Below are 14,334 nucleotides of genomic sequence, written 5' to 3'. Positions count from 1 at the left end.
AGAGATAAAGAAAAATCTAATTTTTGTAGGTGCTTTGGAAGCTAAAGGTTACAAAGTTATCATTGAAGATGGCACAATGAAGTTTACACATGGGGCTATGGTGATTCTGCAAGGGGTTCGGCGTCACAATCTGTACTATTTAAAGGGAGGTACAACTGATGAAGCAAATGTTGTTGAGGCGCACAGTGACACCACTAAGCTATGGCATGTACGACTGGGACATGCAGGAGAGAAGTCTTTGCAAACTCTAATGAGGCATGGACTCTTAAAAAGTACCAAAACTAAATTAAATTTCTGTGAGCATTGTGTAGTAGGCAAGAAAACAAGGGTCAAGTTTGGTACAGCTAATCACGATACTCGTGAGATTCTTGAATATGTTCATAGTGATGTATGAGGACCAACCAAGACTGCATCAATTGGTGGAAGCCATTATTTTGTTATATTTGTTGATGATTTCTCTAGACGTGTGTGGGTGTACACCATGCGAGCAAAGGATGAGGTTCTAGAGATTTTCGTGAAATGAAAGAAATTAGTGGAGACTCAAACTGGCAGAAAAATCAAAGTACTACGATCTAATAATGGGGGTGAATATACTTCTGATCCATTCTTCCAAGTATGCCAGAACGAGGGTATTAAAAGACATTTCACGGTGAGACATACTCCGCAACAGAACAATGTGGTTGAGCATATGAATCGTACTTTACTGGAGAAGGTACGATGTATGTTATCTAATGCTGGTTTAGATAAAAAGTTTTGGGCTGAAGCTGTGAGCTACGCAAGTCACTTGGTAAACCGGTTGCCTTCTGCTGCAATTGGAGGTAAAACTCCTATGGAAATGTGGTTTGGAAAGCATGCACAAGACTATGATTCCCTTCGTATATTCGGGTGTCCAGCTTATTATAATGTCAATGATGGTAAACTGGATCCTCGTGCTAGAAAAACGATTTTTATGGGATTCAAAGGTGGAGTAAAAGGCTTCAAGCTTTGGAATCTCGAAGACAAAAAGTTTGTGTGTAGTAGAGATGTCACATTTGATGAAGCTTCAATGATAAAAGCTTCAAGTTCTCAGTAGGTGGAGAACAAGACCACAAAGGTATTGCAGCGGGTGGAGTTTGATGCAACTCCATATGTACCAGTTAGTTCTACATTAAAGAATAGTTCAACTATGGAGGTGACACCTAGAGTTGAAGAAGAGGTTGTTTCTTCTGATATCCCACAAAATGAAGAAACAATATAAAGATATGGTGGTAGCGTATGCACTTCCAGTTGTTGATGACGACATCCCCAACACTTTCGGTGAAGCATTACGCAGCAGTGAAAGTGATCAGTGGAAGTTAGACATGGAGGAAGAGATGAAATCTCTTCATTAAAATCAGACTTGGGAACTTGTAAAGTTACCAAAGGAAAAAAAGGGCTATTGGCAATAAATGGGTCTACACCAAAAAGTAAGGATCTCAGAATCAAACAACTCCTTGATACAAGGCAAGGCTCGTGGCAAAAGATTTTGCTCAAAAGGAATGTATTGACTACTTCATTGTTTTCTCTCCAGTTGTAAAACATATTTCCATTCGTATTCTACTTGCCTTAGTTGTAGAATATGAGTTAGAGTTGGCTCAATTGGATGTTAAGACGGCGTTCTTACATGGAGATTTGGAGGAGGAAATCTATATGATTCAGCCTTGTGGTTTCAAAGTTGCTGGAAAGGAGAATCATGCGTGTAGGTTAATTAAATCTTTATACGGATTGAAGCAATCGCCAAGGCAGTGGTACAAAAGATTTGATCAATTTATACAAGGGCAGAAATTCACCAGAAGTGAACACGATCATTGTGTTTACTTTAGAAGACTACCAGATGGAGCTTTCATCTATTTGTTACTCTATGTCGACGATATGCTTATAGCTTCGAAAAATAGAGATGAGATCAAAAGATTAAAGAAGCAGCTGGCTTCTGAGTTTGAGATGAAAGACTTGGGTGATGCACAGAGAATACTTGTGATGGAGATTCGTAGAGACAAGAAGAATGAGAGCGTATGGTTGACTCAAAAGTCTTATTTGAAAAAAGTGCTAGAAAGATTCGGTATAGATGACAAAACTAAACTGATATGTACACCTCTAGCTCCTCATTTCAAATTAAGCTCTTCTTCATGTCTTAGATCTCAAGAGAAGCGCGATTACATGGCTCGTGTTCCATATGCTAGTGTTGTGGGTAGTCTTATGTATGCTATGGTATGCACAAGGCCCGATATATCTCAAGCAGTAAGCATGGTTAGTAGATATATGCACAATCCGAGTAAAAATCAATGGCTTGCGGTAAAGTGGATTCTCCGATAACTATATGGGACAGTGGATGTTGGGTTATTATTCAAGAAGGATTGTGGTCAACAATGTGTTGGGTATTGTGATTCTGATTTCGCTGGAGACCTTGACAAGCGAAGATCAACAATGGGCTTCGTATTCATATTGGGTGGAGGTTCGGTTAGCTGAAGGTCGATTCTACAATCGACAATTGCTCTGTCCACTACGGAAGCCGAGTATATGGCAGCAACTGAAGCTGTAAAAGAAGCTATCTGGTTGAAAGGCTTGTTAGGTGATTTGGGAGTAATCCAAGAGAACATTGCGGTCTTCTGTGATAATCAAAGTGCGATATTCCTTGCGAAGAATCAAACATATCACGCTCGGACGAAGCACATAGATGTGAAATATCATTATGTGAGGGAGATTATCGAGAGCGGTGAAGTGTTGTTGAAGAAGATCGATACCAAAGATAATCCATCAGATATGTTGACGAAGGTAGTTTCTGGAGTTAAGTTTCAACATTGCTTGAAACTAATTCAAATCATTCGACTGTGTTAAGATATTTCCTTCGGGAATTTTGAATTACGGTTGGCTTGATCCCAAATTTTGGGTACGTAGGCAGTCACAGAGATGCAGCCACTTTCGGGATGATAATTGATTGGTAGTCGACTCAGATTTGGACAAATTTTCGCTGAGATAGAGAATTGTTGAAAAGTCTTGCATGTGGCAATTTTTCAAAGAGCTACCAAACATTTGAAGAAAAAATGGAAAGTTGGCAAATTTGTCAAATTTGCCAAATGGACACCATTGACATATTTGCATGGGTTAGGTGGAATAGTGCTTGGGTTAGGTGGAATAGTGCTTGGGTTAAGTGAAATAGTACTTGGGTTAGGTGGAATAGTACTAGCTTCAAGCCTATAAATAGAGAGCATTTCTTCATTTCAAAATCATCCCAAAATTATTAAGCTTATAAGTTTCTAAGCTTTTGAGAGAAGTGAGAGAAGTGAGAGAAGTGTATCTGGAGAATTTATCTTTCCTACAGAGTGTGAGAGTACTGGGTATATTTTTGTTTCTGGGAAGTGAGATTTGTTACTCAAATATTGTACTCTATTAATTGTTAAATAAACAATTATTCTTTCTTGTCTCCGTGGATGTAGGTTTAATTACCGAACCACGTAAATTCTTGTGTCCTTTATTTTTCTGTAATTATTTGGTGCGCTTGATTCCGCATTCCGTGCACAACATCTGCAATCATCTGTCTTTCTCTCGAACGATCGCACACTGCTTGAAACTTCCTTATATCTACAATGGCGTTCTTTAAACAAGTCTCTCTTAATTACCTTATAACTACAATGGCATTCTTCAGACAAGTCTCCGTCAATTACTCTATTTCAACAATACCTTCTGGATGAACCTGCAAGAGCACATGCACAATAGAAAGCTTATTTAGTTAGTGTCGAGCTCTCTCCACGTGTACATTTCTAAACTCCAGAAGCAGAAGAAGAATAATCCGAGGATATAACTTAATTACCAGGCCATGTCTTTCCTCTCTGACGCTTACACTTCTGAGCTTCAACTCCCCTCGACTTGTAGTTAGCTCGTCCAAAATCTCAGCGTCACACATTTCCAATTCACCTTCCATCTCGCCAACACGAGGTCCTTCCCTATCCTGGCAAACAATTAAGTGATATCGGGTATCAGCAGTAATCACAAATTCACGCAGATTCAATGTTTTACAACGTTGTAAAAGTCCTCGTAGAATGTCAGTGCAGTGCGGATGTCCGCACAAGAGAAGAGCCGGAAAAATTATAGCTTAGCATACCCTGAAAGACAAGCTGAGAGAACGTTGAGGAGAACCACTAATTTCATCGTATCCAGCAGCATCCAGTTCCCGCAGGTGATGTGGGGGAAAAAACTTGGGAAGGATACGTTGTCGGATGGTAATGAGAAGGAAGAATGGGAAGGGGAACAAGATTCCAGCCATTGGAATCCATGTGACACCATAACAGACGAGGAAGTATACTAATTGGAAGAGAGTAAACATGACAATGTATTTGTAAGGAACCGACTCCACAAACGAAGCGTGAGCCTTTTCTAAGACCTTGTACTGCGGGCCAGGGGTAATGAAGAGGAGGAGGATCCTTTCCCAGAATTGGTTACCGGGAAGGCTGTCAATGGCCATGTAGGCGAAATAACCCGAAAGAACCGATGTTGGAATAAGCTTTATGGCAGGCATGGCGCATACCGATGCTGCCACTAAGAGTGACTGCAGCAGATTGCTCACTCTTTGCTCGTTAACTCGGACAGGCAAATATGCATCAATGTGCTTCTCAGGATCGAATTTCTCTTTGCCCTTCTCTCCTTCCTTTCCACCTTTCATAATTAACTCCTTCAGGTCTTCCAGTTCCTTAACTTCTGAATTCTGCAGAATAAAGAAATACATCGATTTTGGAATTAACCACGGAGGGAGAAATGATTGGTGTTTTTTGTTGAAGCACTAGTGAAGAGAGGTACTTACAACCGGGGAGTTATCCATTTGTATGAACACAGCTTAAATTTTTCCATAAATTTCAGAATCTGTAGCTTTCTGCTTTATGCTTTCCGTGGCACTCTCTACCATCTTCTTTTTCATGAACTGCATATGACATTATCAAGTTCCGTTAATTACCTGATCCTGATAATAACTTGTCAATAATATTTGACAATTTTTAGTTTCTTTTTAAACGTTCCAAAAAAACAGACCTGTGTTTTGAGGACGGCAAGGCTCTTGGTGTGCATAGGAGATTGCGGAAGGACTCCATTGGAAGGCGGCAGCCCAATCAATCCGCAAGCCAATGTCTAAAGAAAGTATTTTGAGAACAAAAACATGAGTGGCAAATGAAAATCAAATGCATATATTAATATAAGCATAGTGTGCCCCATAAATCCGAGCAACAAGATGTCATAGTGGTATGAAGAAGGCTTTTTAAGATTGAACTCCTTCTGTTGTGCCAATTGAGAAGCAACAGAATGGTCAAAAAAGTAAAGCCCCACTATCATCGCAGCAGGTATAAAGGCAGCAAAAATGTAAGCCACAGGCACCTTCCCCATATCCTGCTATTTGATTACATATTAGCACTGAAAAACCTTTGCATACTTTGAAAGTTCCCTTTGAAAAATAGTTGAAGGGCAATGTGGCTTTTTACTTTGATTGCGCTCCAGTGATCTAAAGATGCAGATTCCCAAGGAAGAGGGCTAAAGAGCCTTCTCGGAACGCCAGAAGGAACTTTGCTTGGTACACTGAATGACAGAGCGGACCACACTAGAACCATTAACGGAACCCCATAGTCTGCAATGAAACTCCTGAACCACCCTGTATAACAACACACAGATTCTGTTTCAGTACTTATTCAATATATTTTAGTTAGCGCGCTTTTCTAATACGGAATCCTGCACTTTAATACGGTGTGGGATCGATCAAAATGTTGTAAAAGTCAATAGTTTCTACATTTAGTTAATCATGAGCTAAATTACTTGAAATTTTCTTGACAAGAGCATCACAAAGCTGTGCCTTACCACCATGACCTTGCTTTTCTGCTTTTTAAAGCAGTACATACAAGACCGGAAGTGAATATGATTCCTAGTAATCCATTTGTGTAAAGCCACTGAAATTGATACTTCTCTGAACTGGAGTCTTCTGCTTTGGGAATCTTAAACTCAGAGTCCATTCCCTATCAGTTAAAACATTAATTCTTAAAAGTCAGGCATCAAATTTTTATTTCCAATGCTATTAAAATCAAAATTAATTTTAGTTACCTTGGTAGCCTCTTGCAAGAATAAAACTGCAATCAACATCCCAAACAGTTCGCCTGCTATCCTTGTAAATCGATTGATAAGATCGCAAGCATTGAATATTGCCAGAAGAAACAGCACAAGAGATGTCCATACACAAACCCTGTAAAACAAAAAATCAAACGGTACCTCAAGATCAAACACTCAAAACATTCATTATCTAATACACAAAGTACTCCATTTAGAAACGGTGTTGAGTTTGATTTTTTAATACCATCCAGCCCAAGCCAGGTAAAGTTTCTGCCCCAAATCTTCCCTATCCTTGGCAAAGTTGTACAAATAAGTGTACATTAAAACAGTTGGTTCGGCAACTCCTAATATCAAAAGCGGCTGCCCTCCAAGTACTGAGTGTACAATGCCACAAAGAGCTGTAGAAGATAACGTCTCCACTGTGCTCAAGCTTCCATCTACATAGTAATCATTACAGCACCTCCAAAATCGTCACAATAATATTAACCAATGTGTAAGAAAGTAAGAAATAGCAACAAGTATGTTCCTATTAAAACAAAAAACAAAAACAAAAAAGGGCGTGTTAATAATTATTGCTCCACTGGGTACCAAAATTTTGATGCAATAACCAGTAACCTGTATCTTTAGCAGGTTGCTCGCCGAAAGCAATAACAGGAAGAGCAGAAGCAAAGAAGATGTAAGTTGTTGGAGCCATCATCCTATCATGAACAGAATGAAACATTTAAATGAGTCACCCTTTTGCATACACAATATAGTGTATCAGCATGCAATTAAAATCAGTAGTTTTAAGGACTAAATTATATAGAAAGTACCCGAATCCTGAACGGATACAACTGATCCAGTCTTGCTTGTAATATAAAGCTCTTCCTCTAACATCGTTTGCAATTCCTCTGAACGGAGACTTGATGCTCTCCATTTCTGACGCAAGAAAGTGCTTTAGTTAAGTAGATGCAGCAGTTGAACTTGAATATATTGCAACAATATTGGAAACTTGGAGATAGTGAAACACAATACTTAATGGAGGGAGAGTCATATATATAGTTAGTAGAAATGAAAAAAAAAAATTATAGTAATATTGAAAATTGATAAAGCAGGGCTAAGATTTGAAACAGAGCAGTCATATTAGGCACTTTGAAAACAAAATTCTGAAGAGGTAAATCAGTCTACCCAATTCTTAGTATTATTAGAGAATGAGGAATCTCATAATTCTCCTGCAAATTTTCTGGGCAAACAAACAAAACTGTTGCCAAAAAGCTCATGTTTTAATCCAAAAAAATGAAACCTTTGTGCCCTTTTCTTCTCTAATCAGAAACTTCAACAACAAAAAAAAAAAAATTAATTAAAAAGTCTTGGTGAAGTTTCTGGTTAATGGCGGTTTTAAATGACCCCCACCATATTTCTCTATATCTATAAAATCATACATAAATTAGAAAAAATATTAATTAAAAATTAATGGCGGTTTACATTTTTTATTTTCCTTTTTAAATATGGAGAAATGGGTTAGGTGACAAGGTAGCTTAATATGTATGATTATGTTATCAATTATATAGATTACATTTTCATCAATCTCAAAATTAATTAATAGCTGAAACTAATTTGCCTGGTGCTCTGGGTGTTTGGTTCTCGATTATGGTCTTAAGAATTGCTGACCAAAACTAGTGAGACCCAGTTGGATTTTAAGAAAATTACCCCTCTCTTCTCTTTCTCTTTTCACACCCTTTCAATATCCTTATAAAACCCCCTTTTTTAGCAATCACAGTTTTATTGCTCGAGGAAATTACAGAATATCAGCTCTTGTGCATAAGTTTATCTTGTGGCGATTGAAAATTTCAGGCAACAGAAAGAACGACGACCAAAAAAGAGATGGTAGCTCTGTTATTCAATCATATGCGAGGGGACCATGATTTCTCCTCATATTTTGCTAAACAGCACAACAACGAAAGTCTCTATCAACATTAGCAACAGCGGGCAACTGGCCTTGCGCAAGTTTCACAAATTTGGTCTTTTAATTTGGAGAATCACATGTTTTAATTTAGAGAATCACAGATTTGGTCTTGTGGCAGCAAAATTTTCGACATTTGTTTAGCCCGAAAAATGTTTCGTCAAGTCTCAATTGCTTCAAACTCAAGCAAAGACGCAGAATGCTGCTAAATTGCTCAAAACTCTTTTTATTTTTTTAATTTTCACTTTTCTTTGTACGTTAAGGAAGTACAGAGCTACAAAATCCATGGTCAGCATCGTGGCATTTTTGATTGCCGAACCCATTGTTAATCTATAAGTATCTAATCTATACTAAAACCCTTAAGATCTGCAATCAGCTGTTTTTCTCTAAATCATACATTGCATGAAACTTTCTTTACCATTTCTTTTCAATCCAATTTATAATGGCATTCTCTTCAACCTTCTTTTCATCTTAGTAAAGATACTTTCAATTCTTCTGTAACAGAATTTTCCTTTTCTATGGCGATCCGATGTATCTCTCTTGCTCTGATTGCACAATATCTTCCGGATAAACCTGCAAGAACACAATGTACAAAGCCTATAAGAATCAGCTTCCCAATCCATGAACATTTCTAAACAAAAAAAAAACATAATTTCATCTTGCTTGATCACAAAAGGAGAGAATACGAAGATGTCGTACCAGACCGGGTCTTTCCTCGCTGAAGCTCACATTTCTGACCTTCAACTCCCCTCGACTAGTAGTTAGCTCATCTAAAATCTCAGCATCACACATTTCCAGTTCTTCTTCCTTTTCGCAAAGGTGAGGCACTTCCTTATCCTGGTTAAAATTTCATATCTTGTTTTAGCTTTGCAAATTCATAGATAGGATTATTCAAGGTTTTGTATTGAAGATGGTTTGAAAATTGCTTACCCTGAAAGAAAGGCTAAGAGAACGCCATGGAGCACCACTGATTTCATCATATTCAGCAGCATCCAGCTCCTGCAAATGATGTGGAGGGAACAACTTGGGAAGGATATGCTGTCGGATGCTAATGAGAAGGAAGAATGGTACGGGGAACAAAATTCCAGCAACTGGAATCCATGTGACACCATAACAAACTAGGAAGTATACAAATTGGAAGAGAGTAAATATGACAATGTATTTGTATGGCACCAGCTCCACGAACGAAGCATGATCCTTTTCTAAGACCCTGCAATGATATGTCCAAAGTCATGGAAGGAATTAGTACAGCCTCAGGCAACTTCAATGTTTGTCATAATTCAGAAAGGTTGAACATTTGATCTAGAAATAAATTTTATCGGTGACTAATCCTGTTTCATGATATGAATAATTCCAATGCAAAATATTTATGTTCTCAAATGGGAATGCTATTGGAAAAAGAAGTTTAAACTCACTTGTACTGCCGGCCAGGGGTAATGAAGAGGAGGAGCATCCTTTCCCAGAACTGGTTACCAGGGAGACTGTCAATGGCCATGTAAGCGAAATAACCCCAGAGAACTGATGTTGGAATAAGCTTTATGGCAGGCATGGCGCATACAGATGCTGCCACTAAGAGCGACTGCAACAGATTGCTCACTCTTTGCTCATTGACTCGGACAGGCAAGTAAGCATCAATGTGCTTCTCAGGATCGAATTTCTCTTTGCTCTTCTCTCCTTCCTTTTCACCTTTCATAATTACCTCCTTCAGGTCTTCCAGTTCCTTAACTTCTGAAGTCTGCAGCAGAAACAAATCATGCCATTATAAAAGGACTATGTTTGGAACTAACACTGGAGAAATTCATCACTACATGCAGAAAGGCAGAGAAGTTATCTTCTTGTTTGATGGGATTAACAAACACTGGGGAACACCAAGTGATAATAGTGATGGAAACTAACCAAAATTGTGTTGTTTTTAAGCAGCAGTAGTGACTGGAGGACTTACAACAGGACTGCTTTCCATTTCTATGAACACAGCTTGCATTTTTCCGTAAATTTCAGAATTGCTAGCATTCTGCTTTATGCTTTCCTTGGCACTCTTCACCATCTTCTTTTTCATGAACTAGAAATCACATTTGAAGTTCATTAAGTATCTGATACCTTGTCAATGATTTATGACAATTTTCTCTTAAAACTTCTGTAAACAAACCTGTCTTTTGAGAACAGCAAGGCTCTTGGTGTGCATAGGAGATTGTGGAAGGACTCCATTGGAAGGCGGCAGGCCAATCAATCCACAAAGCAATGTCTAAAGGCAATTGTTAATAAGAGAACATGAGTGCCAAAGAAATAAAATAAGAAAACAAAAATCAGATGTATATATTAGCATTGCATACCATGAATCCGAGCAACAAGATGTCATAGTGGTATGCAGAAGGCTTTTTAAGATTGAATTCCTTCTGTTGTGCCAACTGTGATGCAACACTATGGTCGAAAAAGTAAAGTCCTGCTATCATCACAGCAGGAATAAAGGCAGCAAAGATGTAAGCCAGAGGGACCTTCCCCATATCCTGCAATTTGAATTCATGTAAGTGCTAAAACATTTGATTACTTTAAAAAGTTTCCCCAAAAATTTCAGAAAATATGGTTTACTTTCATTACGCTCCAATGTTCTAAAGATCCAGCTTCCCAAGGGAGAGGACTGAAGAGCCTTCTGGGAACTCCTGATGGAACTTTGCTTGGTACACTGAACGACAATGCTGTCCATACAACAACCATTAAAGGAACCCCATAGTCTGCAACGAAGCTCCTGAGCCACCCTGTAAAGCAAAAAAAAAAAATCAGTTTCTGAACTTTGAACTATTTATTTAACAATAAAAATCAAAATGCTCCAAATTTGCTTCACAAATCACAAACCTGTGCCATACCACCAGAACCTTCCTTTTCTGCTCTTTAAAGCAGTATATACCAGACCAAAAGTGAATATGATTCCTAGTAATCCATTTGTGTAAAGCCATTGAAATTGATACTTGTCCAAGTTGGAGTCTTCATCCTTGGGAATCTTAAACTCGGTCACCATCCCCTATCAGTTAAACATTCTGCCACAAGTTAAGCATCAGATATATCACAAAGTTTTGCTTTTAGAATCAATTGATTCTGTTTTATGCAGTTCAGTAGTTACCTTGATAGCCTGTTGAATGAATAAAACTGCAATCAACATGCCGAAAAGTTCGCCTGCAATCCTTGTAAATCGATTGATAAGATCACCAGCGTTGAATATTGCCAGAAGAAACAGGATAAGAGCTGTCCATACACAAACCCTGCAAAACCAAACAGTACCTCAATGTCAAAAACCAACATTATCTATGCAATTCCTTTTAGAAACCGGCATTTAAGGTTGATTTCCACTACCATCCAGCCCAAGCCAGGTAGATTTTCTGTCCCAAATCTTCTCTATCCTTGGCAAAGTTGTACAAATAAGTGTACATTATAACAGTTGGTTCGGCAACTCCTAAAATCAAAAGCGGTTGCCCTCCAACTATTGAGTGTATAATACCACAAAGAGCTGTGGAAGCTAAAGTCTCCACTGTGCTCAAGCTTCCATCTACAAAAGTTAAAACACTTTCAAAATCATTGCAAATGCTGATTCACATATAAGATAGTCAGCATACAACAAGTTCTGAAGTAAATAATTAATATCTTGGAAACTATATGGAGGAAGTGTTTATAACCTGTATCTCTACTGAGTTGCTCGCCGAAGGCAATAACAGGAAGAGCAGAAGCAAAGAAGATGTAAGTTGTTGGAGCCAATATCCTGCCACAGCCATATAGAAACATCTACATAAGCCACAATTTGTATAAAAGTGTATGGTATGCAATTTTAACCCTTGGTGAAGGTCTAAAATATAGAAAATACCCAAATCCTGAACTGATACCACTGATCCAATCTTCCTTGTAACATGAAACTCTTCCCCTAACATCATTAGCAATTCCTCTGAATGGGGATTTGATGTTCTCCATTTCTGATACAATTGAATACTGCAACAATCTGGATAACTTGGAGATAGGGAAACATAATATACCCAATGAAGATGATGAAACAGGGAATGATTTAGAACAGAGCAACCATATTAGGCACATTGATAAATCAAAATACAGAAAAGAAAATGTGTCAAGGCTAGTTGTTCAAATGAAACTATTGGTTACAGATACCAGCAATGAAATTAATTATTTTGTTCAGAAAAATTATCCTCACATTTATTTAATTTTCTGATTAACCAAACACAACCTTACTCAAACCTAAATTTTCCCGTTTATTTGCTGAGAAAACAAAGTTCTGCAAGAAGTGAACAAAAAAAAAAAAAAGCACGGCACTAATTATCTTCTTTCCTTAGAAACAAACAGAAAGAGGGAAAGAATAATAAACACTATATTAAAGAATCAGGAATCTCATTAGTTTCATGAAATTTTCTTGGGAAACAATCAAAACTTTTTCCGAGAAAAAATCTTCCTTTATTCCAGAAAAAGAAACCCCATGTTCCATTTTTCAAGAGAAAACACTTTCATTATAACTTGTAACACGCCATTAAAATCAGAAGTTACACAACATAACATGCAGTTAGATACATATATAAAACGTCACGCACATGCAAATAAAAATATAATGCATGTGTTTTGTGTTAACATATAATGAGAGAAAAGTGAATAAGAGATTTACCAAATTGAAGGCGGCGGCGGAGGAGACTTGCCGGAATATTTGCCGGACTTTTCACTGATAATTGACAAACTTTCAGTGTGTGTAATTTTATTTTCTCTTCTTCAATGGGGTCGCTTCTCTTAACTTTGTCAAAGTCCCACACAACACGCAGACATGCACTCACACACACACACACACACACACACACACACAACATACAAGTCTTTAAAAGAGACCCGCCAGACGTAGATGGGGTAGTTTGGTAATTTCGTATAAGGAAAATTACAAGGTTTATATTGGGGGGTCAGGCTTAGGTGGCATCTTTAGAGTGGTGCCGGTTGTAAACCTTGGAAGATTTCTCCATGCAGTCCGAGGCCAGCATACGTGATCCATTAAGGTGATTGCTGAATGTGCGCCGTTAATTTCATGATTTTGCCAAGTAAATTTGCTTGAGAGTTTCCATTAAATTTATATGCAATTTTAAAGATAGAGTTATAAATTTTTGTACAAATTAATATGACATAAATTCATTAGTATGGTAAAAATATAAAATAACAAAAGGAAATCATGTAAATTAAGAGATATTCAATCTAACACTAATTAAATTATGACATATCAATTTATACAAAATAAATTTATAAAAAAATTATATCTTAATTATTACTCGACATATAAATATAAATAAGCAAGAATCCATCCGTATCAGTTTTAGCTACCACACACCTTCTTGCAAAAATTGTTTTGAAGGAAATTCCATCAAAGATTATTGGTGCTCGAGAATTTGATCCATCTAATCAACTGACTTGTTTCGTATTGTCATAAAAGAATGAATTTTTTTCGTTGGAGATATTTATTTATAGAAATTAACATAAATAAATGGTTTAACTATTAACACAAAAAAAAAACACTTAATGGGTTCTTTATAGGGAAAAGTATTTTTTTTTTCTATATTTAGAAGTTCCTAATACACACCATTAATAATCTAAGGAAAAACTTTGATTAATAAAAAAGTAGATGGAAGACTTCCTTATTTGAGCTCAAAAACAAAGGTTGTTGAAGTCAGGACTAACGAAGAATAGTTAGGTCATATACAGCTCTCATCTTAAAAATTGAATGTTAGTTAATATTTATCACACAAAAGGGAGAATAGAATGTGAAAGCTGGCACTAAGATCTAAATAATGATAATAATTTGTTACCAATTAACATTTTATGGGTTGGTTTATTTTTCATTTATTTTCTATCATTTTTACATAATAAATAATGTTAGGGATCCCAACACTCGAGTCTTAACTTCAGTCTCAACACCATGTGTCACTCATCTATTAAATAATGAATTTCATAACTTATAAAATTACTTAACCATCATCCAATAAATAAATATCATAGAATTAAATGTTGGAATGTCTATGATTATTTAATGTTAAGAATGCACCTATGACCTAACCGATTGACACATTTGCCAATTCAAAGTTTGAACCTCATCTTTAGTTAAAAGTAAAATTTTCTTTACAAGTTTCGGAAGATTTTCTTGATCTTTAATTAGATTCTTGTTTCTACTTTAGATGGAATATGAGCATATTGATAAATCATCTCAAATTTTTGCCATCTTTAAGAAATAGAATTCAGTATGCCATTAATTATTCAAAGAAAGTAATATGAATTTT

The 14,334-nt window shown here is 36.9% G+C and overlaps 2 protein-coding genes across 3 annotated transcripts; both read right to left on the bottom strand.

Moving 5' to 3' along the window:
• Positions 1-3,676: 3,676 nt before the first annotated feature.
• On the bottom strand, positions 3,677-7,018 carry LOC18036328 (boron transporter 4). The gene is given in 12 exon segments (XM_024181117.1): positions 3,677-3,709; positions 3,827-3,964; positions 4,118-4,717; positions 4,814-4,930; positions 5,038-5,134; positions 5,216-5,388; positions 5,481-5,655; positions 5,848-6,005; positions 6,091-6,229; positions 6,341-6,533; positions 6,712-6,794; positions 6,909-7,018. Coding segments are annotated over 12 exon segments (2,010 nt in total). The 5' UTR covers positions 7,013-7,018.
• Positions 7,019-8,238: 1,220 nt separating this feature from the next.
• LOC18036378 (boron transporter 4) lies at positions 8,239-12,844 on the bottom strand. 2 transcript variants are annotated; one of them, XM_024181028.1, is made up of 14 exons: positions 12,690-12,844; positions 11,889-12,028; positions 11,704-11,786; positions 11,384-11,576; positions 11,154-11,292; positions 10,889-11,054; positions 10,625-10,791; positions 10,369-10,542; positions 10,185-10,280; positions 9,981-10,097; positions 9,454-9,773; positions 8,969-9,248; positions 8,738-8,875; positions 8,239-8,611 (listed from the first exon to the last, which is right to left on the bottom strand). In XM_024181028.1, the coding sequence occupies exons 2-14, from the start codon at positions 11,990-11,992 to the stop codon at positions 8,555-8,557; spliced, it is 2,034 nt and encodes a 677-aa protein (XP_024036796.1). In that variant the 5' UTR covers positions 11,993-12,028; positions 12,690-12,844; the 3' UTR covers positions 8,239-8,554. The 2 variants fall into 2 exon arrangements, with proteins under 2 accessions (XP_024036796.1, XP_024036795.1); XM_024181027.1 differs by lacking the exon at positions 12,690-12,844 and having other exon boundaries at positions 11,889-12,236.
• Positions 12,845-14,334: the final 1,490 nt, after the last annotated feature.

This window comes from Citrus clementina, unplaced genomic scaffold, assembly GCF_000493195.1.
Source record: "Citrus clementina cultivar Clemenules unplaced genomic scaffold, Citrus_clementina_v1.0 scaffold_7, whole genome shotgun sequence".
Classification (NCBI taxonomy): Eukaryota; Viridiplantae; Streptophyta; class Magnoliopsida; order Sapindales; family Rutaceae; genus Citrus; species Citrus x clementina.
This window is presented reverse-complemented; position numbering and strand designations above follow the sequence as displayed.